Source organism: Gymnodraco acuticeps, unplaced genomic scaffold (assembly GCF_902827175.1).
Source record: "Gymnodraco acuticeps unplaced genomic scaffold, fGymAcu1.1, whole genome shotgun sequence".
Lineage (NCBI taxonomy): Eukaryota > Metazoa > Chordata > Actinopteri > Perciformes > Bathydraconidae > Gymnodraco > Gymnodraco acuticeps.
In genome coordinates, this window is record NW_022990003.1 from 721,335 (window position 1) to 743,035 (window position 21,701).

A 21,701-nucleotide genomic window follows, 5' to 3' on the forward strand; every position below is an offset into this window, starting at 1 on the left:
GTGGCTAAAATGAAAAGCTTTGTTAAAATATGCAAGCACGCGGAAGTCAAAGTCAGCTTTATTGTAAAAAATTCTACATGTGTTATACATCCAGAAATATCGAAATATCGTTTCCCACAGTGTGACATGTATACATAAAACAAAACAAAAAGGGCCTAGATAAACGGGGTATACAGTTTAAAATATTAATATATTTAAAGTGTTCAAAATGCAGTTTCAGTGTAAGTCAGTTGAAACGATCTTAAGTTGGCGTGACGTTGAAGTCGTGCGACCCTGCTGTTGTACTTGCTTGTAGTTCGTTTAACGTTAGCATTTCGCTTTTGGCGACTAGATTTATAATTCAAAAATTATAAAAGTAGGATAGACATGTGGAGATTATCCGGCTGAACAAAACGTGATCCCTCTCTTAAATGTGTGTCAACCACAGACCTTATTTCGAACTATTTTCCAAAATCTTATGGAGAATTTGCATTGCGTTTTTCACGAAGGAACCGGAAGAAGTTTACTTCCGGGTTTTACGACGCGTCACTGCGGTTCTCTATTGTTGTGAGACTCGACCCGCAGGCATGGCGACCAGAGCTAAGCGAACAAAGGTCTGGGATTGATTGATTGATTGAAAAGTTTATTAACAGCTTGTATATTGGGTACAGTACAGTACAGCTCAAAACATACAATTGTTAAGGGGATGCAGACCAGAGAAAGACTTTCGTCTTGTTTACATCAGGGTCCCCCATTTCCAATTCATCATAAATGAACGCGATCACTTTTAAAAAAAAATGTAGTGGCGATAGTGCAATCTATATACTCAATTAGTTGTTTGTAAAGGGGGTAATACAAGCAACTTAATGAAGCATTTGCAAACGAGACACTCATTGAATCTAAAACGGTGCAGCGTATTTGACAATGTGGCTGCTAGCGATACTGCTAGTACTAATAGTGCTAGCAGTAGCACGCTAACAACGTCCTCCTCAGTGCAACCTGATACGATTTGCGGGACCAATGTAACTAGGAGCCATAATGCTTGTTTTACCATACTTATTACTTCTATTTGTATCTTCATTTCTGTTTTTATCACGTTTAATTATTATTGTATCACTTCCAGCAATGGTCACGTGGGTGTGGTTTGGGTTTATTGGTATTTAGTCACCAGTTGGATGCCGGTTTGGAGGATATGATGTAGGAAGAGGTGAATGGCGCTGATCGTCAGGTCTGGAGTTGTATATTGTTTGTTTGCGTTTTATTAAACACTATGGACTACAATAACTACCGACTCCTACATGGAACGCGTCACAGCAAAGAGCACATTTTAGCCTCTCAGTGGCTAACTCATAGTGAGTTATTTCCGCCACATTAGTCAACAGAAAACGGATCGCCGAATGGACCGGATCCTAAGCAGACGAAGCCGGACGTTCAGGAACACTGGGACAGTTTCCCCCTCGGCGGAGTGGACAGGAAAAGCCACAATTAACCGTGGCCGACAGGGGGAAACTGATTGACTGGAGCACATCAGCCAGTTGAGGCGGTAGGCACAATTGCGTTCATTCGATTTATTTTTTGTTTGGAACACAGTTTGGAAGTGCTGCCGTTAGTCCATTGGGGACTGTTATTTGCAGGGCTGCACATAACTGGTGCGCATGCGCACCTCCGCCAAAAAAAGAGCACCGGGTCATTTGAAACAAAGCGCATTTGCGTACCAACATTGAGGGAGAAGAGAGAGAGAGAAAGATATTTGCGAGTTGCATATGAACCATGATATGAACTCAGGGCCGGCCCGGCTATGGTAGGTTATTGGTTATGTTCACATACTTATTTGATTACATCCACTTGTCTAAGATGACAACAGAAACTTTCGACCCAAAACCAGCTGTTGACTTGTGGATGCAAGCAGCTAATCGCAGACTCAACCAGAGATAAAGAAGTAGGCCTACATCATCAGCTACCATGTCTGACAGTCAGGAGGGTAGTGATGAGAACAGTCAGGAGAACAGTCAGGAGGGTAGTGATGACAGCTTGTAGGATTACTGGTCGTGCTAATGTTGTCTTGTGTTCACCTCTGCATGTGTGTTCTGTGTTCACCTCTGCATGTGTGTTTGTTTAGTGCCGTGTGTCTGGCAAATAAAGTCAAGACCCCCTCAAAAGTTACGGTTTATTTCATTTTAAGGATGAGCACCAAGCAACATCTCCAGGTGCTCCTTTGAGAACCAGCGCAAAAAAGTTATGTGCACCCCTGGTTATTTGGCCTGGTTATGCCGATATCGGCGAAGGTTTGGAATTCCGGAATTGTTTGTAACGTGCACAGCTGTGATCACTGATCAGGCACCACGTCAGAGACAAGATTGACATTTGTGAATACTGTTGTGTGCATATTGGAACATGTGAAATGAGTGATAACAACGAAAATGAGGATGGAGTGGACAGTGTGTTAAATATTGGAAACAGAAATAGCAAATGTACTTTTCATGGCTCAAGATAGGCCTATCAAGAACTGCATCTGCTTATATAAAAGCTCAGGCGGAAGTGGCCACCCTGTTGGTTTTACAAAATATACCTAAAAAGAAACATGCTTTGGAAAAACAGGAACATGAGCTGAGGAGAAGAAAAGAACAACTGGACCTAGAAGGAGACATCGCCGCCACCATGGCCAAAATGAAGGTTCTTGCTGCATCAAAGAAATCCAGTGTTCCGAGTAGCTCTACTACAGGATCTGATGGCAAGCAGTCATATTTTAGAGACGGACTTAAGGAAAAGAAAACCCTTCATATCAACGCAGATCCTTTAGTACCCCAGCCACAAGTTATATATACATCTACACCAATCATTCCAGAGCACAGTGTAGCTAATCTAAAAACATCAACAATAACAACCAAGGACAGAGCTAACACTGAAATCATCACATCTACCATAACAAGTGGCCTTACTGGGGCTGGTGAAGGGGACTGCAAACTCATGCCCCGGCCACACGAGGACGAAAACGGCTAAACGCATAGGATTAACGCAATCGCAAAAAAGCTTCCGTCCACACGCAATAGTCATCCGGATAGTGTCTGTCCACACGAGACAGCTCCGTTTAGCTCCAACCGCTGGAGAAGCTGCAGTACATATGCAGGAGCCTGTACGTGGCGCTGTAACTTCCTCCACAAAAGCAGCGAAGAAGCATGGTTGTCATGGTTGCCCTTCTGTTTATTCTCCGCGGTGGGGGCAGAGGGAACCGGGCAGAGTTTTTCGCCAGTCAACGTGTATTAAAGTTGAAATCTTCTGGACAAAATTATAAAAGTGCCGGTCAAAGGTCTTCTTTGTTATTTATTGAGCTTTAAAACAAATGAATAACGAATCTATATAATATAATAAAATACACGGAGCCTCTCTTTTTCCTCCCTCTCTTCGGACAGCGTCAGTGTCTGTTTCATGCAGCAGCTGATCCAGTAATAAGTAACCCGGCCAACAGTAAAAATAAACATATTTCTAACTAGTTTAGGTAGTTTGAGAGGTGTCTCCGTCCTGTCAGATTAGACTTCACTCGCGTTTATGTCCATATCAAGAGAAAGATAAATAATCTGAATTCAGTGTGCAGTTTACTTTGACGCGGGGGTGAGCAGCAGAGGTGGGGAGAGGCGGGGCTATTGCCTCATCATTATCAGAAAATGATCGTATAGGGCGTACACACGGAGCCGTTGGACCCCCCAGAGCGTTGCTTATGCCGTTCTATCCACCTTGGGACCAGTTATCGTTTCCGCAGTCGTTTAGTGCTGTATTCGGTCGTCCTCGTGTGGCCGAACGGTCTATATGACACTAAACAGTAACGCAAACGACCGTTTTCGTCCTCGTGTGGCCGGGGCATCAGTCAGTGATGGGTGCCAGCAGGACATCTGTAGTGAAAGTGGATATGCTGTGGAAACATCAATTTAAGATACACTATCCTGAAGGTGGCAGAGACATCCAGAGACTTTCCAAGGAAAATCAACGGTTCCGGGATCCAGCCTTAAAATCTGCCAAACTATTGGAAGGACCAATCACATTAGATTGGAAAAGGACAAGGAAAAAAGGACTTGTACTTGGGATTCAGATGAAGACAAATAGTGGCTTTCTGAACATACCCCTCAGCCAAGTACGCCTTGTTCATGAGGCAGAGAAACTTTTGCCATGTCTAAATCATTTTCCATTTTTTACCTTGCTCCCTTGCAAGCAGGGGCGGACTAGCCATCGGGACGTTCGGGACGAATCCCGATGGGCCGGTACTGAAGTGGGCCGGTCGGACGATGTGGGCCGGCCGGTAACCGGCAGGGCTCGACATTAAATGGCCCGCTGGCCCGGAAGCACTATTTAGACACCCCGGGCCAGCATAACGTACTTTCCACTTGCCCGCTCGGGCCACTAAAAATATTGCTTTAAAAAGATTGTCCTGTGGTATTGGTATTTTGAGTAGCAATTTAGTAAACTGTTTCGTTTATCAACGCTACAACATAGCGTTCTCAGTGAGTACAAGTACAAGTACACCTTTTCTGAGTCGGTTGTCGTTGTTGGGTGAAAAGCAAACAGCTGTTTGCTGCAGAGCGCAGCAGGAGCAGGCTCCCGTGAGCGATAGCGCGCTCCTTCACTACAGACTATCGCGCCACCTAACCATTCGCCAAATGTTTTTGATACCAGCGGTAACCGGCCAAGCGCCGGGCAAAAAACAATCTTCAAATAAAAGAAAGTCACCGGAGGAGTTAAAGGAGAGTGACAGGGAGTATGAGAAGAAGAGGGAGAGAAAGTTTCAGCCTGCTTGATCGATGGAGTTGGCTGCAGTGACGCATCCTAAAACCCTTTTATAATCTATCGATTAGATTTATGATTAGAAAATTATAAAAGTAGGGTAGACATGTGGAGATTATCCGGCTGAACAAAACGTGCATTTATCAAACAGGTTTGTTTTCCACAGACCTTATTTCCAGCTATTTTCCAAAACCCTTTTCGAGGGAACCAGCAGCTTACTTCCTGGTTTTAGGAAGCGTCACTGGCTGCACCTCTCAATATGATGCCAATATAAACGAGGTCTTCTGTCGGCTCTGTACATCAATGCCGACCTATGCTGACAAGTAAGTGAAGAGTAGACAATATAAAGGTATTGGTGAAATGTCCCAGCAGTTTAGGATAATGAAGGTTCTAATCAAATCAATTACATAGCCATTACATGTCTAACTCCTAATGACAGGAAGGCAGAAAGTGCATTATACAAATAATAATAGGCTACTCATAATGGCAGACATTTTTTAACAATGACCAGAATATCATTATTTTAATAAACCAAATATGAACAAATGAGGAAGAACTGATGATTAAAATGTTGTAGTACAAGTAGTAATGTAGTTAATGCATAAATTACTATTGCAACAAATGTGTTAATTTTCTTCATTATTAGTCGATTTTTTTTGGACGAATGGTTACAATGGTGGGGCCAGTGATAATACAAGTCCACCGGCCCGGAGGTAGACATTATTTACCCTTAATGTCTACCGCTAGTAAATTGTCTACCCCCCCCCCCCCGTATTTACTTGCGGTGGGCCGGCGGTACCGAAGTGGGCCGGTCGAGAGTCCCGGGCTGATTTGTAGTCCCAGTCCGCCCCTGCTTGCAAGTGACTATTTTTGCCCCCTGCACACACAATACTACACACAGCAGACTTGATTGCTTGTATACTGATATATGAATACTGGATGAAAAAAATTATGATCTGCATATCATTAGAATATACTGTGTTTTATTGTAATTTGTTTTGAATAATTATTATAAATTGTTATATAATAATTAGGGGCCGGAATGTAGGAGCCATAATGCTTGTTTTGCAATTACTTATTACTTCTATTTTTATCTTCATTTCTGTTTGCATCACGTTTAATTATTATTGTTTATCACTTAATGGTCACGTGGGTGTGGTTTATTGGTATTTAGTCACCTGTTGGATGCCGGTTTGGAAAACTGCATTTTAAATGTTAAAGGTCAACGTTTCAATGTATGGTTCAGCAATTGTTGGTCGTTTACTAGGAATTGACATATTTTAAGCTCAAATACTTTGTGCTATGTTTAAACCTTCAGACACATTTTGACGTGTTTCAGTTCAGCACATTTATTTTGTGATTTAAAAGTACAATCCAGAATAATATACATCGCCTTTATCTTTTTGCCATCTTAGCCTTTTGACCAATTTCTTCATATCACAGTTTTGCATAATGTCACAGTGCTTCTCAAAGTGTGGTCCGCGGACCACTGGTGGTCTGTGAGCGCCCCCTAGTGGTCCGTGAGTATATTGGTAACATTTCACATTTGAAATAAATACATTTAAGTTTTCCGCACTCTCGCGGGAATATTTCCGCAATGGAACGAGCTTAAGTTTCACTTTATATTGCATGATAAAGCCCAGGGCAACACCTTCGTCACACATGTTGCCACTTGTTTGTACCATTTCCAGGCGATTTATAATCTGTTCTAGAAAAACGATGTGTTTTGGGATATTTGTGGAGTTAGGTGGTCCGCGAGTGGTTTTTTATTGGTTAAGTGGTCCTTGGTATGAAAAAGTTTGAGAAACACTGCGTAGGACAATGTTTTAAGGATCTCTTGTCGAGCTAGGTTGTCAGTTTGAAATGTCTGGATGAAGATGTAACTGATTTACAAATGTTAAAACATCCATCCATCCATCCATCCATCTTCTCCCGCTTATCCGTGGTCGGGTCGTTAAAACATTTTTTTTTAAATGCCTCTTTTCTTCCTCTGTCTGAGAGAAAACCCCAACAAGCATGATAGGGCGAGCCAGGCCCCTTTAAGTTATTTTATTTATTTTTGTCTGCTTCTGAGAAGCTAATGTATAAGTTCTACAGTTATTTCTGCAAGAAAATTACAATAAAATGACTTTTTAATCTTGTATTCATGTCTATAATTTTGAGCACCAAATTATTGAAAAGTATCGATAAAATCCTAACGATACCCATCCCGACTCATTTCTCTGTACAATCTTATAATGACCCTCTGATTGTTCTCATGTTTCTTCAGGGAATGACCGTTCGGCGGGAAGGCTTTGTCCCTCCAGGTAAACGGCACTAGAAGAATAAAATGATTATAAAACGTTATCCATTCCAATCTTTATGTCGTATATAACCTCTGTATCGTGCTGTGTAGATGATGACTGCCAACTGAGAGATGCCAGCAGTCAGAAGATCCCCAGACTCACTGTAAAGGTACCTGAACGCAGCACGCATTCCTCATACCTGCAGCACTCATTCACACGTCTCCAGGAATTCAGTGACTCGTGTCATGAGATGTGAAGACGGGCGGTAGAGCCAACGGTTCAACAGCATAACACTAAAAGTGATATTGTTAAAAAGATGGTTTATACATTAAACGGATAACGTTTTTTAGTCCTGCAAACATTGTTATAAAATGTTGGCTTTCTACAGGATGAAAAACCAGTAGTAGTTTGGAATCTTTTGGACATTTTATTTATTTATGAACCTTTTTTTTGTCTTGTATTTCAGACCAGAATGCATTGCTTAAGCCTCCTGAAGGAAGCATTATATGGCCACCAGAGGGCAGATGACACGTTCAAGTAATTACACAGACACATTCTTTAAATACAGTATGTTATTTTACCCCACAGTCTTTCATATCTTCTCCGTTTCTCCGCAGTGACACCGTTTCCTTAGCAGTCAACACAGAACTCGATCTTTTTGAGAAGAGCAAATCTTCAAACCTGTACAAAGCTGCCATCCTGAAGAAGGTAAACACTGACTGCTCTTCCTCTCACAGAATCAGGAAGATACGTTTCTAACATGTGTTTTATTGTTTGGAAGGTATCGGATATCAAGAAGACAGGACCTGGAGAAAGAGGCGATGACGGCAAGGCGGGCAGCAGTGATTCTACGGAATATTCGTCGTCTTCTTCCTTTACTGAGAAGCAGCAGGGGTTCACCTCTGCTTCTGAAATACACTCGGTAAGATCTACTTGCACTCACTCACACTTATGTTACCAAGTTACGCTGGTTAGTGCGGCTAGAGCAGCAGCAATTTGTTGAACAATTGCTAAGTTAATAGACGGAAAAATAATTGGTTAATCGCTTGATTAATTTCCATGAAAAAATGGCAAAAGATGCTGTTTTCAGACATCAAAAGGTTCAGTTCCTTCTTTTTAAATTCAAATCAGATTAAGATGGTAGAGATTTAAAGATCTCCTCCCTGCTTGCATGCAAACACGAAGGCATGATGATATTGCAGACAGAAGTGTAGAAAAAAGGATTGATTTGGTATCAATTACAAACCAGTTTGAATTGAGTATAATTGATTATATTAATGTAATGACTTATAAATGTGAATTTGTAACTCATTTAAAAATAGTAGCGGAAAATTACGAGAAGGGGAAGTTTGAGCCACATGTTCAGAGTCTTGATGTAAAAGAGATACGGCTGTGGGCGCACACACATCACACACTAACCGTCAAGAGTAAGTGAAAAGCACACATTCACCAGCAATTTCTCAAATAAAAACATTTGTTTAGATCTATCATCTATCCCATGATGATTGTAGCCACCAAAATCAAAGAGTAGTAAAACTGAAAATTAATAAAACAAAAAATGTTAACTACTGAATAATAAAAAGCAATATATAGCTCCAACAATGTTTTTTGTTTAACTCCTTACTTAAAGGTGGGGTAGGTAAGTTTGAGAAACCGGCTCGAGATACACTTTTGGTTATATTCCATGGAATGCTCTTAACATCCCGATAGCAATGAATATCTGAAGTGCTTTGACAAAAAATCCATAACAATTTTTCATCTGTGGAAGACGTAATACTGTAAAAAGTACAACCAATCGATTGGATTGCCGCCCTGTCTGTCAGCCTTCCATCTCGTGCACGCACAAATGTATCTCGTGCCCTCATTGGGCGTGCATTGCAGCAGTACTTCGATGACTCGCCAGCAACAGGCGGCCACTTTCACCAGTCTGCTGACGTCATCTGCGCGTCTGTGTGTGTTGGAGGAGGTGCTCTGTAAGGAAGTCTGAAGGAAGGGGCGGATTCTTTTCGGCTGTGTACTTTCAAATTTTAGTGCACTCGAGCCGGTTTCTGAAACTTACCTACCCCACCTTTAAGTGAGCATCTGAAAGGACTTTGATGGAAAATGTTCAGGTATGAAATGAAAGGATCAAACATGGAGAGGTTAACTATTTACCAACCACTTGTGGACTACAATTTGAACTATCTGAGTACTCACTTTTTCAACATGGATCAAGGACTTTAACACATTTTAGATAATGGGTAAGATCCGATTTTCTGATCTGGTCATGATATTATTCGAATTTGACAATCTGGGATTGACATTTATGTTGTGGAGAAACCTCTGAAGTTGTGCCGGATGTCTTCGAGATCTTCACAACACTATGTTAACACTTATTTAACTTTCAAAAAATCAACAGTCAAAAGAGTTCCAATAGAATAGAGTTTACTGAAGGTCAGAGTACAGCAAACACGAGTCGGTCCATGGAGTGACTGGCTTTACAATGTTCAGGCTTCTTCTTATATTAATTTCTTACCAGTTGTTATGCCTTCTCACGTGTAGGAGGGTCTCAGGCCCTCCTTCTTAACCTTGACTTTCTCTATCACGTAGACACCATTATTTCTTCCACCATCCTGAATTCCCCTACGCAATCATACTTTGTTTGATATTTCGGCATAGATTATCTTTAATGGTGTTGTTTACGTTCTGGCCTAGGTCATTTTTAATGGTGTTTTGACCATGCTATCTTTATCTTTAACTCCCTTCCTAACTAAACAGGTGCAAGGATTCCCATAATGAGAACATTCCACCGATGAACAGTTAACATTTATGAGCATGTTTGCTTTCAATGATTAGGGTTGTTATATAATATGTCCCATACACACAAATCAAATCCCACATTTGTCAATGTTCTCTACATTTTAAAGACCAAACAATTACTTGATTCATCTAGAAAATGATCAGCAAATGAATTGATGATGAAAATAATCTTGGCAGCAGAGTGTTCGGATATAAATGTTTTATTTTTGCCTATTCAAGATTCAAAGGTTTTATTTTCATATGCATAAAGCTACAGTGTAGAAATGGCAATGCAATTCTTCTGACCTGACCTCCTCCAACAATGCACCATATATAATAATATACAAAAATACAAAATAAAAAGTAGTGCAAAAAGTCTATATACATGTCAATAGAATATGGGATATGTACAAGAACAGAATATTAAATTAAGACAGAATTAAATACGGTTTATTGCGGTGATAACTATTTACAGTATATCAATTAGTAGATTGCAAGATGACAAACAGGAATGTTTATTGGGGCACTTAGCAGAGCTCAGGTGTTTAGCAGTCTTATGGCCTGTGGGATAAAACTGTCCCTGAGTCTGGTGGTTTTGTTTCCTCCAGATGAAGCGTAAGAGATTTGGCGCGGGCAACATCCTCCAGTACTTTGCAAAGAAAGACACACCGGAGAAGAGCCAGCAGGAGGAGGAGGTGGTACCTGATAATACTTCAATATCTCCTAACACGGTGGAGGACGATCATGAACTCGATCGACCACTTTTCATTGGGGATGAAATGGAGATAAGTTCTGGAGAGGAGAGGAAAGAAGAAGTCATCTTAATCTCTGATAATGATGAGGAGGAAACCCATCCAATAGACACGCTGGAGGTGACGTGGTTTCAGTACATACCCGCAGAGGATATCGCCACTCCTGCAGGGTAAGACGCCCTTAAAGGTGGAAAAGTACTTATTTTACTTAAGTCAAAGTAGCAGTACCATTATGTAGACAAATGTCAAAGTCCTGCATTCAAAAATGTAATTAAAAGTACAAAAGCACCAGAGTGCCCATTTCAGAATAATATTTATTATAATTACAAATATAAGCCTTAATGCATTACTTTGTTTATCTCTCTGATGTAGCAGCTGGTGAGCATATTTTGAACGTTAAAGGGGCCCATCATGCTCATTTTCAGGTTCATATTTGTGTGTTGTGCCTCTCCTGTGACATGTTGACGTGCTTTAATGTTCAAAAAGGTCTTAATTAACTTATAATAATACATACATGTTTCATTTGTTGATTACACTTTGTATTATTAATCTGAATCACACAGACAGAAGGAAACTCAGGAAGAGGATAAACCTATTCTGATAGAAGAGGTAAGTGTGTGTGTGTGTGTTTCCTCTCCGATCTGAAGATGTATCTCCCGTATCTCAGTGACTGATTGTGTGTGTGTGTGTGTGTGTGTGTGTGTGTGTGTGTGTGTGTGTGTGTGTGTGTGTGTGTGTGTGTGTGTGTGTGTGTGTGTGTGTGTGTGTGTGTGTGTGTGTGTGTGTGTGTGTGTGTGTGTGTGTGTGTGTGTGTGTGTGTGTGTGTGTGTGTGTGTGTGTGTGTGTGTGTGTGTGTGTGTGTGTGTGTGTGTTCAGGTGACGGGTGAGGTGACGTCGCAAAAAGCGCCCTCTCCTCCGGCGAAGAGCTGTGACCCCTCAGAGAGAGGGTAAAGATTGAGCATTTCTTCAAATCTTTAATCTTATTATTATTATTTCAACCAATAGTTTGCCGTCGAATAACTTAAGCCTACTTTCAGCTACAGAAACCATTTCAAATATCAAAATGTTCAGCCTTTTCAGGACATGATGGGAAACTTTCAACCTTTTCAAAATATTTTATACATTTGGAAATATTCAGCTTTTTAAACTCTTTTTTTAACATGTAACTCAATGGGAGGAACCTTCAAATCCTCTTTTAGCTACACCTTGCGCCAAATGCTACTCCTTCCACATACTTTCAGCTAGAGACTTAATTCCAACTTTAAAATGATCACAAGACATTCAGCTATAAAACTTGTCCTTCAGATTTTTCATATCTTTTACACTTTTTGAGATATTTAACTTAGTTTGGAGCTTGGCAAAGAGGCTTTCTTCAGATTTTAACATGAGTGTGTATTGCGCAACTCGTTAAGGCTAGAGTGCGTGATGTCACAGCTAGAGTGGAGGACAGCTTGAAATTCATATATATTTTTTAACATAAAAAACGTAGGAACACCTCTCCTGGAAAGTACACAAAAAGCACCCTTCAGATGCTCAGAGTTCTTGAGATGCTTCACGCGTTGAAATTTCACCGATATCTGCTACTTAAATTCAGCTATTTCAGGACATTGAGGCTATACATTTTGTTGTTTATACCTTTTTAAAACATTATCTTTTAAATATTAAGCTTCTTCACTGTTTCCTACTCTTCCAGTTTAACATTTCACTTTCACGTTTTCAACAAAGTCATTGCAATGTATTTGAGCTGTAACAACTAAAAGCAGCTACCATCCAGCTAATAAAATATTCAGCTTTTTCTGCATTTTCAGCTAAATTCAGCAACAAATGTACACAGTTTACAGCATTCACGCGCATTTTCAGCAGGAAATGCATTTTCTAGTAATACATACATGTTTCATTTGTTGATTACACTTTGTATTATTAATCTGAATCACACAGACGGAAGGAAACTCAGGAAGAGGAGGAACCTATTCTGATAGAAGAGGTAAGTGTGTTTGTGTGTGTGTTTCCTCTCCGATCTGAAGACGTATCTCCCGTATCTCAGTGACTAATGGTGTGTGTGATTTCAGGTGACTGGTGAGGTGACGTCGCAAAAAGCGTCCTCACCTCCGGCGAAGAGCTGTGACTCCTCAGAGAGAGGGTAAAGATTGAGCATTTTATTAGTGCGAATGCTGTGCAACAGTTTTTCTACACCTCACACTCCCTAAAACCACACACCCCTTCAAAAGAAAAGCCCTATAGATATAATGCTACTTGAACCTATACTACGTGCATCTGATATGTAATTCCTTCAGCCTACTTTCTGCTACAGAAACCATTCAACTATTAAAGGTCCCATGTCATGGCCATTTCTACTGAACATAGTTCCATTGTTGAGAATACATTTATATTGTGCAATTTTCCAAACTCACATTGGTTTCTCAAACAGCATCTCTGCATATTATGTGTATTCACTCTGTCCTACACGCCTTGTTGGAGCTCCTGCCCCCCCCCCCCTGTGAGCCCACTGTGCTCTGATTGGTCAGCTCACCCACTCTGTTCTGATGAGTCTACCAGCGGAACATCAGTGATTATGTGTTACCATGGCGTTAGCAACCAGTAATGACAAACAGATGGGAATGCTGCGTGGGGTCTGGGTGCCATGTTGGCGGGACGTTGCGCGGCTCGCTGCTGCGAGGAGCGGACAGTGTGAGCTGGGTTCATTTCCTGCTTGCTGCGTGGGATCTGCGAGACACCGAACCATCGCGAATGGACGCGGGAAGGGGGGGGTGCTGAGGGGGCTGCAGCACCCCCATCTGCAAGGCTCCACTAGCACCCGCACCCCAAACGCGGCGCACCTACAGTGTAAGCACGCCACAGTTTCGCCGCTGTGAGGCTCCACTAGCCCCCCCCCCCTTCCCGCGCGCGCATCAAAGTTTTGCTGCTGAGAGAGTGTGTGTGTGTGAGGAGCTCCACGGATTGGTCCATTTGAGGGTTTGTGACTTTGCCGACCGTTTACACGCAGAAAAAGCTACATAACACCCAAGGGGACGGGTAATAACCGGAAAAGCATGACATGGGACCTTTAAATTATTCAGCTATTTCAGGACATTGAGGCTACACATTTAGTTGTTTATACCTTTTTTAAACATTATCTTTTAAATATTAAGCTTCTTCACTGTTTCCAACTCTTCCAGTTTAACATTTCACTTTCAAGTTTTCAACAAAGTCATTGCAATGTATTTGAGCTGGAACAATTTTGATTCAAATCATTTCACTTTTCTGCCTTTCTCCGCTAAGTTCAGCAACACACTTACTTGGGTTTTGTAACTAAAAGCAGCTCCACAGAGACCGTTCAGCTAATAAAATATTCAGCTTTTTCTGCATTTTCAGCTAAATTCACCAACAACAGTTTACAGCATTCACACGCATTATCTGCAGGAAATGCATTTTCTAGTTCCATTTTCACTTTCATTATACACACATATTACAGCTTTCTCCATTTTCATTCAGCTGTATCAGCAAAGCCAACTCATAGAAAGATAACAGGAATGTGAATAATACAAATGTAAAATAAATAAGTGGAAACATAATCCAAAAGAATAGATAAGGGAAAAAACAAGATAATATAGATTCTTCTTTTTTAAAAGGCCACTTTGGTCAGGATGTTCACACCCTGGAACGGTTAGGAAGATGTGGGGCATCGAGATGGAGCGTATTTTGAAAGCACTAAACACTTCTAGCTAGGGTATTTGTCTCCTTATCCTTTCTTTTATTAAAGTAAAATACTACACTTTTCTAATAAAACATACATGTTTCATTTGATGATAACATTTAGTTTTATTAATCTGAATCTGCAAAATAACTAGTGACTAAAGTTATAAAACAAATGTAGTGGAGTCACAATTATTGTCCTCTGAATTGTACTGGACTAATATAATTAAGTAGAAATGTAATTACCTCAAAATACAACTTAAGTACAATTCTTTAAATAAATGTATAACATATCTTGAAGAACCATTTCTAGAAGAAGTTGATGGAAATGTGACATATTTTACCTCTCACACAGACAAAAGGAAACGCAGGAAGAGGAGGAACCTGCTCTGACAGAGGAGGTGAGTGTGTGCTTCTCTTTTGCTTAGCGGTTTTTTATTTGTTTTACTTATTTTATGGTTAGTGAGCTGAGCTTGTGATTTTTGTATTTAATGTCTTTCTTTCTCTGTACAGCACTGTGGCCCCTCAGAGAAAAGAGTGACCTTTAACCCCAACGTGCAGGAGCGCCCTCTGATCCCCGCCAACGTGCCGGTGACACTGAAGGAGGCGGCGGACATCGTGGTCCGGTACCTCAACCCGTTTTACTCTAAGGGGAAGTTTGCCACCAAGGTAAGAGGGAGAGATAAACCCACAACAACTCATCTCACTACCAGCCTCATAGTTTAATTTACCCAGACTGCACTCTGTTTGGCTTTTTCAATAACTCTAAATATTTAAAATCCTCATTTCATTTGATATAAAACTGCTTTGCATATCATAATGTATAAAGTAGCCTGTTATATTTTTTGGAGTTTTGTCTAGAGCAGGGGTTCCCAAACTTTGCCAGGCCAAGGATTAGCATTATCCTCTGGCGGGGACCCCCCTGTTGCAATTTTTTTTTTTTTAAATGATGAGTACATTATGATGGAAAATATGACAAATTAATCATACAGCTTAATACATTTTCTTAATATATATTTGTATTAATAATTAATAATCAGTTATTCTTCTAAAAAATGTTTTTTGTATTACCCAGGGGGCAAAACCCCATTTTTTTGGGAAATCAGACATGGAATGTTGTAGAAGGTTGTCCACCAGAAATGATATCTAGGACCTTCAAGGATCACAACCTGGGTGGACAACCCGGTCAACTAGCTACTGGAAAGCTACAGTGAGGGTCCAAACAATGCAACCCATATATGAAAAAAGTCAAATTCTGGCTGGATCAGATGCCATCATTCTCTTTCTGATTGAATATCTCTGTGACAGTTCATAGTAAAGACACACTGAGCCAACCTATTGAAAGAGCAGAACATAAGCTTTCAGGTGATGCCTTGGTTAAGCCTGTTCTCAATAAGGCCACTAGATGAAACTGTGCCTTTTTTGTCTCTCCAAAGCAAAATCCATTTCAAGCAATGCACTTGTGGTCCTCTGGATTGTTTGTTGTGTTCAAAATGGGTAATATTTATAATAATAATACATTTGATTTATATAGCGCTTTTCCTGGTGCTCAAAGCACTTAACAAGCAAGTAAAGAAGAAAAATAACAACAAAAGTGCTAAATGCTAAGCTAGGTGGAATAAGGGTGAGGGGTTAGTGGATTAGGAGTTGAAGGCAAGAGTGAAAAGGTAAGTTTTGAGGGATTGTTTGAGTGATGTGAGAGTGTTGGCAGATTGGAGTAAATATACTTAAAAGATTATTTCTATATAACATATTGAAGGGTTTACATTAATATACAGAAGGTTTACTGCCGATGCTAATTTGAATTGATTCAATGTTTACAGATTTTCCAGCAAGTGAGAGGATTTTATGCTAGCTAGCTAGCCAGCACTGTTACTGTAAACTACAATTCTTTAATAATTTGTAAATCAGTTTTACAGTGTTAACATTTAACAACCTATTGATGACGCATACCCACTTAACGGGTAGAAAGTCAGCTAACATACGATAATACTTCATAAAATACTGCAGATCCTTTATCTTACCTCTTTCTAATCTACACACATACAAGTATTTAACTGAAGTTACACAACAGTGTTGTTGATACAGAGTTGGAGTTTATTCACACGTCACTACAGTGGGTAATGTTTTCAAGAAACATTGAACAGTGCTGCCACATATGACACAGGACAAAAAGAAAAGACTGAACCCTTTCTTTGCCATTATATAAAAATAGTGTTGCTACAAAAGTATAAATTAGGCTTACTAATAAGACAACTCAGATCTGAAGCTACACAGGAATCTGCTGCCAAAGTGCAATAAAAAAAGACAACATTAATAGAATCAAACCCTTTTTTGTTGCATTTTAGTCGAATATAAAAAGAAATGCCTTTAAAATAGGATGCAAGCAACACTAGTTTCTTAACCTGAATTGATAATAGACTATAATCAATTTAAGTTTGCATTCTTATACCATTTTGTACAATAATTATAATGAATAAGTTCAAACAAACTCAAACTTACAGCTGAATAATAACGGTATCTAACTTGAGTTTTTATCATATCAAAAACCTGTTGAAATGCTTCTGTTATTTTATTACGCATCGGCAGCCTCCAGGAATTCTTCTTTCACAACTTCGCCGTCTTTGAAAGACTTCATGTGTTTCGCAAGAACGTGCCTGACATGATAAGATGCTATGGTAGCAGCCTTGCTCTTGTTGTTGGGCCTGGTGAAAATGGACTGCTGTGCATTTAGCTGTCCTTTCAGGCCCCTCCCCTTTTGGAGCGTAGGGCAGAATTAGGAGGGAATTCCGTCTCGTAGCGTTTGTGCACTGTTTTGAAATGCCGCTCCTAAATTACCCTTCTTCGATAAAGCCACGCTCGCATTGCAGATGAGACAGATGGACTTTGAATTGGAATAGATACAAAAATAATCATCCTCCCACTCGGAGTGAGAATTATATATGTTTTGCTTCTGCCATAATTGCGGTCTTGTGTGTGTGCGGACTGTCACTCCTGTTGACACGGACAACGTTAGCGAACTAGTGCACTGCCCACTGCTCACCAGCCACGCCCCGACATATGGGGTCACGCCGGCCAATCACAACGCTTTGATGCGTTCAAGTGCATTATTCTGGCACAGGAAGATTATGTTAAAGGACATTAACGATAAAACTGAATATTGTTGTTCTATTTTTAGACACATCTCGCGATCGACTGGGAATCTCCCCGCGATCGACCGGTCGATCGCGATCGACTGGTTGGGCACCCCTGCTCTAGACTGACTTATAAGATGAACCACCACAATATTATATTTTACAATTTCAATTTTATTCTTCATTTCACTTGTTTGTTCTTGTTTGTGTTTGCTCGCTTGCCCTGCATAGCTATAAGAAACACTTAAGTTGTTGGTCAAGACACTTTCCATCTGATGAAGGCAAATGCCTTCCCAGATTTAAAAAAGTAGAAAACATTACATTCAGTTATAACTGCCAAAACAAACATTATTGACACTATTATGGCCCCTGTTAAAAATGTTTGTAATGTTATCTACTGTAAGTTGGTCGAACGAATGCCTCCTCATTCGGAAGCTGACCGAGCAGAGCCGAGCAGCAGTCGAGAGGAGCAACCAGCAGGTGAGGCTTCGTTGCCCGAGCTACATACTAGATGGCCCCGGGCCATCGGGCAGTCGTTAATGTCGAGCCCTGCTGACTACTACCAAACCATGCATGCTCTCAGCATCCTCAGTGGGGCCATGTGGCGCTTGTACTGGCAAGCATTTGAGGCATGTGCAGCAGACATTGAAACACAACACTGGCAGTCACAAGTAGAACATGTTGTGAAGATGTTGTTTGAGAAAGACACCACTGCTACTGAGAAGTTAGAGATTATCCAGATGTCACGTCCACCGATATCAATCCTACAAGAACAGATATTACTTTTCCAGGAATCTCTGAATGAGCACCCAACTGCAGTTTTCTGGTCAATCTTTCTGGAGATGTCAGACATTCTCCACAGGTTAATCTACTACCAGCGGGAAGATAACTGGGCACGACATTTCTGTGAATCAGCACGAATGCTACCTTACCTCACTGCAGCAGGACACTACAAATATGGGCAGCAGTCTTTGCCTCTGTATTTGGCTGAGATGAAGAAACTGCCAGAGACAGCCACAGAGGCACATGAAGCACTGATGGCAGGTGCATTTGTTGGAAGGAGAGCAGATGGAAACCACAATGGTGTCTCTCCTGACATGCTTCTGGAGCAGACATATAATGCAGATGCCAAGGAGGCAAGTGGTCTGGATGGTATTACACTCAATCGTGCTGCCAGGATGAAGTGGGTCTACACAAAACCACTCACTGCAGCTATCTCTGCTGAGCTCAAGTCTATGCTGCACATCCATTCCTCCAGCCCCCACCATGAATCTGGTTGGAGTCATGTCAACAGAGATGCAGAGATGGTAGTCAAGGTCATGGCAGCAGTAGAGACCAACCCATTCACGACAGCCACACCATCACTGATAAATATATCAACTGGTGAGTGTAAAGTGTTGTAAAGCTAAACGCCTTCCATACACAAAACAGGATGAAACCAAAGAAGTCTGGGAAAACCTCGGCACCTGGCAAGAGCAATGAAGTCACTGCCCTTCTGCGCATGACCAAGATCATTGCCAGTGGTGGAGAACTCAACATTGTTGACTTCATAGGCAACCACGAGTGCAGTGACCTTCCTCCATCCCTCTTCCAGGAAGATGGCAGTATGAGAACAGGGTCCAAGGCAAGCCTTGTGAAGATCTTGAAAGAGAAGACCAAAGTAAGCAGCATCCCTAATCTGCCCCAAGACTGCCTCAAGACAGCAGTAGTCGTAGATGCCATGTCCACCATACAACACTGGTCTTTCCACACAGGTGAAGGATTTGGAGTGATCGATCACTGAGCGATACAGGCACCTGCTGCTGAATGATGTGCCTCCTGGCACTGACATCATACACTTCTGTTGTGACAGATACAGTACAACCAGCCTCAAGTCAGCTGAGCAGGAACAGAGATATGCCAGATCCAAACCAGCGAAAGTGTATGAAGTCAGTGAGCAGTACACAGCTCGGGATCCAAATAAGTTTGTTGCAGTGTCTGCTAACAAAGCAAACCTGCAGTGCTGAGCTTCCTTTGTGAGAAGTGGTGTGAGGATGAACAACTTGAACCTGGTCTTGGCCCCACTCATCTCTACCTGGGTGGTGGATTCAAGGAAGAGACGAAGAGTGTGGTGCTCACAGCATGGTCTGTTATGGATGTTCCTGCTCTTGAATTAACACAGCAGGAGGCTGACACTAGGATCTTCCTCCACACTCTCTACAGCAGGGGTGGGGAACCTTTTTCCTCTCAAGGGCCATTTCAATTTTTACAATATCCTCAGAGGGCCGTACAAATTATTGACCTCTGCTTAAAAAAACTAAAATCACAGCCCATTCATTTCATTCTGTGCAAAGAAAAAGCAACCTCTTAATCCAGATAACTCACCATGACTCGCGTATGCATGCACGTGCACGGTGTGGCGTGACCACCAAAACAGAAAGATGTGGAAACAAGATGTGTGCAAATGTATTTAGTTTCCTATCCATGTGAACTTGATTTAAGTGGGGGGGGGGGACCTATCCTCCTCTAGGGGGGTCCGGGGGGCATGCTCCCCCGGGAAGATTTTTTTTTAAATGTTGAAGTTAAAAGCATCAATCTGGTGCACTTTGAGAGCAAAATTAGGAGATCTATGGAAACATCTCTCAACACCCAGATGAAACAGAACTGGAAGCAGATTTATTTTTCTTTATGAATATTTGACAAATCACTCCCCTTTCAAACTGTATTCTTCTTTATTAATAACAACTTTTTTTTACTGTCATATAGTATTTTATACCTGTTTACTTTATTCTCTTATTTTTTGATAACTATAATGATCATATAAAGATGTGCCTTTACCTCACTGGTTGTAGAAAAAGCTTCTTATATTCGTTAGCATAGCTAGCTAACCAGATGCTAATAACAACAAAGTTATTGACTGTATGATCAGTATGACAGATCACCACTGGGCTTACAACTAAAGACACACGCAGAAACTGCGGCATTTGTACGGCTCCTTATCGGTACTGCAATTTCTGAAGTGCTGGAGTGGCGTTCTGGTGCTCTCCGTCAGAACTGCACCCCTGTCAGTCGAGACATATACCACGTGATGACACGTTAGGCTCGTGTTGTGTTCAAGGAACCTGACCGTGGCCAGGAAAAACAGGCACTCGCTTGTTTAATTTTTTTGCGGTCTAGATTTCTTACTTTTTTTTTCTTTTTTGCGTGTGTTTATAAATTACCTCTAGGGCCGTACCAAATTGTCTCGCGGGCCGTATACGGCCCGGAGGCCGGACGTTCCCCACCCCTGCTCTACAGTGTCCAGAATGAGGGAGTTGACAGAGTTGTCATACATGCCAATGATACCGACATCATTACCACATGTCTGTACTATGGTGCTACGCACCTCAGCGATCTAACAGAGCTGTGGGTGAGAACAGGCCAGAATGCATACCTGCCTAAACATACAATGGTTGTGGTGCTGGGACCTTCACAGTGTTATGCCATGCCCTTCATCCACAGTCTGAGTGGTAGAGATACCACTAGTTATCCATATTTCACTGGCAAGAAGGCATGGTTCAAGAGCAGCATGAGTCTGGACATACCTGCAATTGAAGAGTTTGGTGAGAACCCCGCCGATGACATAACAGATGACCTCCTCAATCAGGCACGAGACCTCACCATCACTGTGTATACATCCAAAGCTGATCACTTTGAGGGTTCTGATCTGGGCAAACTGAGAGCATACAAGTTCCTGAACAACAAATCCACGCTCCTAAAGCTACTACCCCCAACAGAGAATGCATTTCTTCTGCACCTGAAAAGAGCTGCTCTGGCAACCATCATTGACAAGAACGCACACATCGCCAAGCCAGAAATCCCCCCATGCACAGAATTTGGATGGTCTCTGGACAATGGACATGTAGTTCCGGTACCATCTACAAAGCCAGCTTGGCCTGTGTCAATGAACAAGACAATCTCATGTGGATGTCTCAAGGGCTGTCAGAAGAACTGCTCCTGTGCAAATAATGCAGTTCCTTGCTACATAGGGTGCCATTGCCAAGGACTGGCAACCAAATGCAGAAGGATACACACTGCCACACTTGAGAGCAGTGACAGCAGCTGTGACTAAGAAAATGTATAGAAAGCAAAAAGCTTTCTGGGACACTACCATGAATACCACCATGTGTACATTGAAAACATTTGTACTGTATATTCAGTGTAGGTTCCCCCTTTCTTCTTAAAACATTCACATTTTTCTAGTTCTGGGCCATGTGAATGATTATTTTGTGTTCAACTTCTGATTATTGTGTCAAATCTAGGGGTGTAACGGTATCCGTATTCGTCCC

The 21,701-nt window shown here is 41.4% G+C and overlaps 1 protein-coding gene across 4 annotated transcripts in view; it reads left to right on the forward strand.

Annotated features, from left to right (window-relative positions):
- The window catches only part of recql5 (RecQ helicase-like 5), a 44,707-nt gene that overhangs the window by 17,087 nt on the left and 5,919 nt on the right, over nt 1–21,701 (forward strand). Inside the window, exons 10-21 of one of the 4 annotated variants that reach the window (XM_034212929.1) lie at nt 7,022–7,058; nt 7,148–7,206; nt 7,504–7,574; nt 7,655–7,745; nt 7,819–7,959; nt 10,424–10,737; nt 11,131–11,176; nt 11,444–11,514; nt 12,506–12,551; nt 12,637–12,707; nt 14,616–14,661; nt 14,774–14,929. In XM_034212929.1, coding sequence (XP_034068820.1) covers nt 7,022–7,058; nt 7,148–7,206; nt 7,504–7,574; nt 7,655–7,745; nt 7,819–7,959; nt 10,424–10,737; nt 11,131–11,176; nt 11,444–11,514; nt 12,506–12,551; nt 12,637–12,707; nt 14,616–14,661; nt 14,774–14,929 — 1,149 coding nt within the window. The remainder of the gene's footprint in view (nt 1–7,021; nt 7,059–7,147; nt 7,207–7,503; nt 7,575–7,654; nt 7,746–7,818; nt 7,960–10,423; nt 10,738–11,130; nt 11,177–11,443; nt 11,515–12,505; nt 12,552–12,636; nt 12,708–14,615; nt 14,662–14,773; nt 14,930–21,701) is intronic. The other 3 variants (XR_004568650.1, XM_034212930.1, XM_034212931.1) reach the window with 3 other exon arrangements.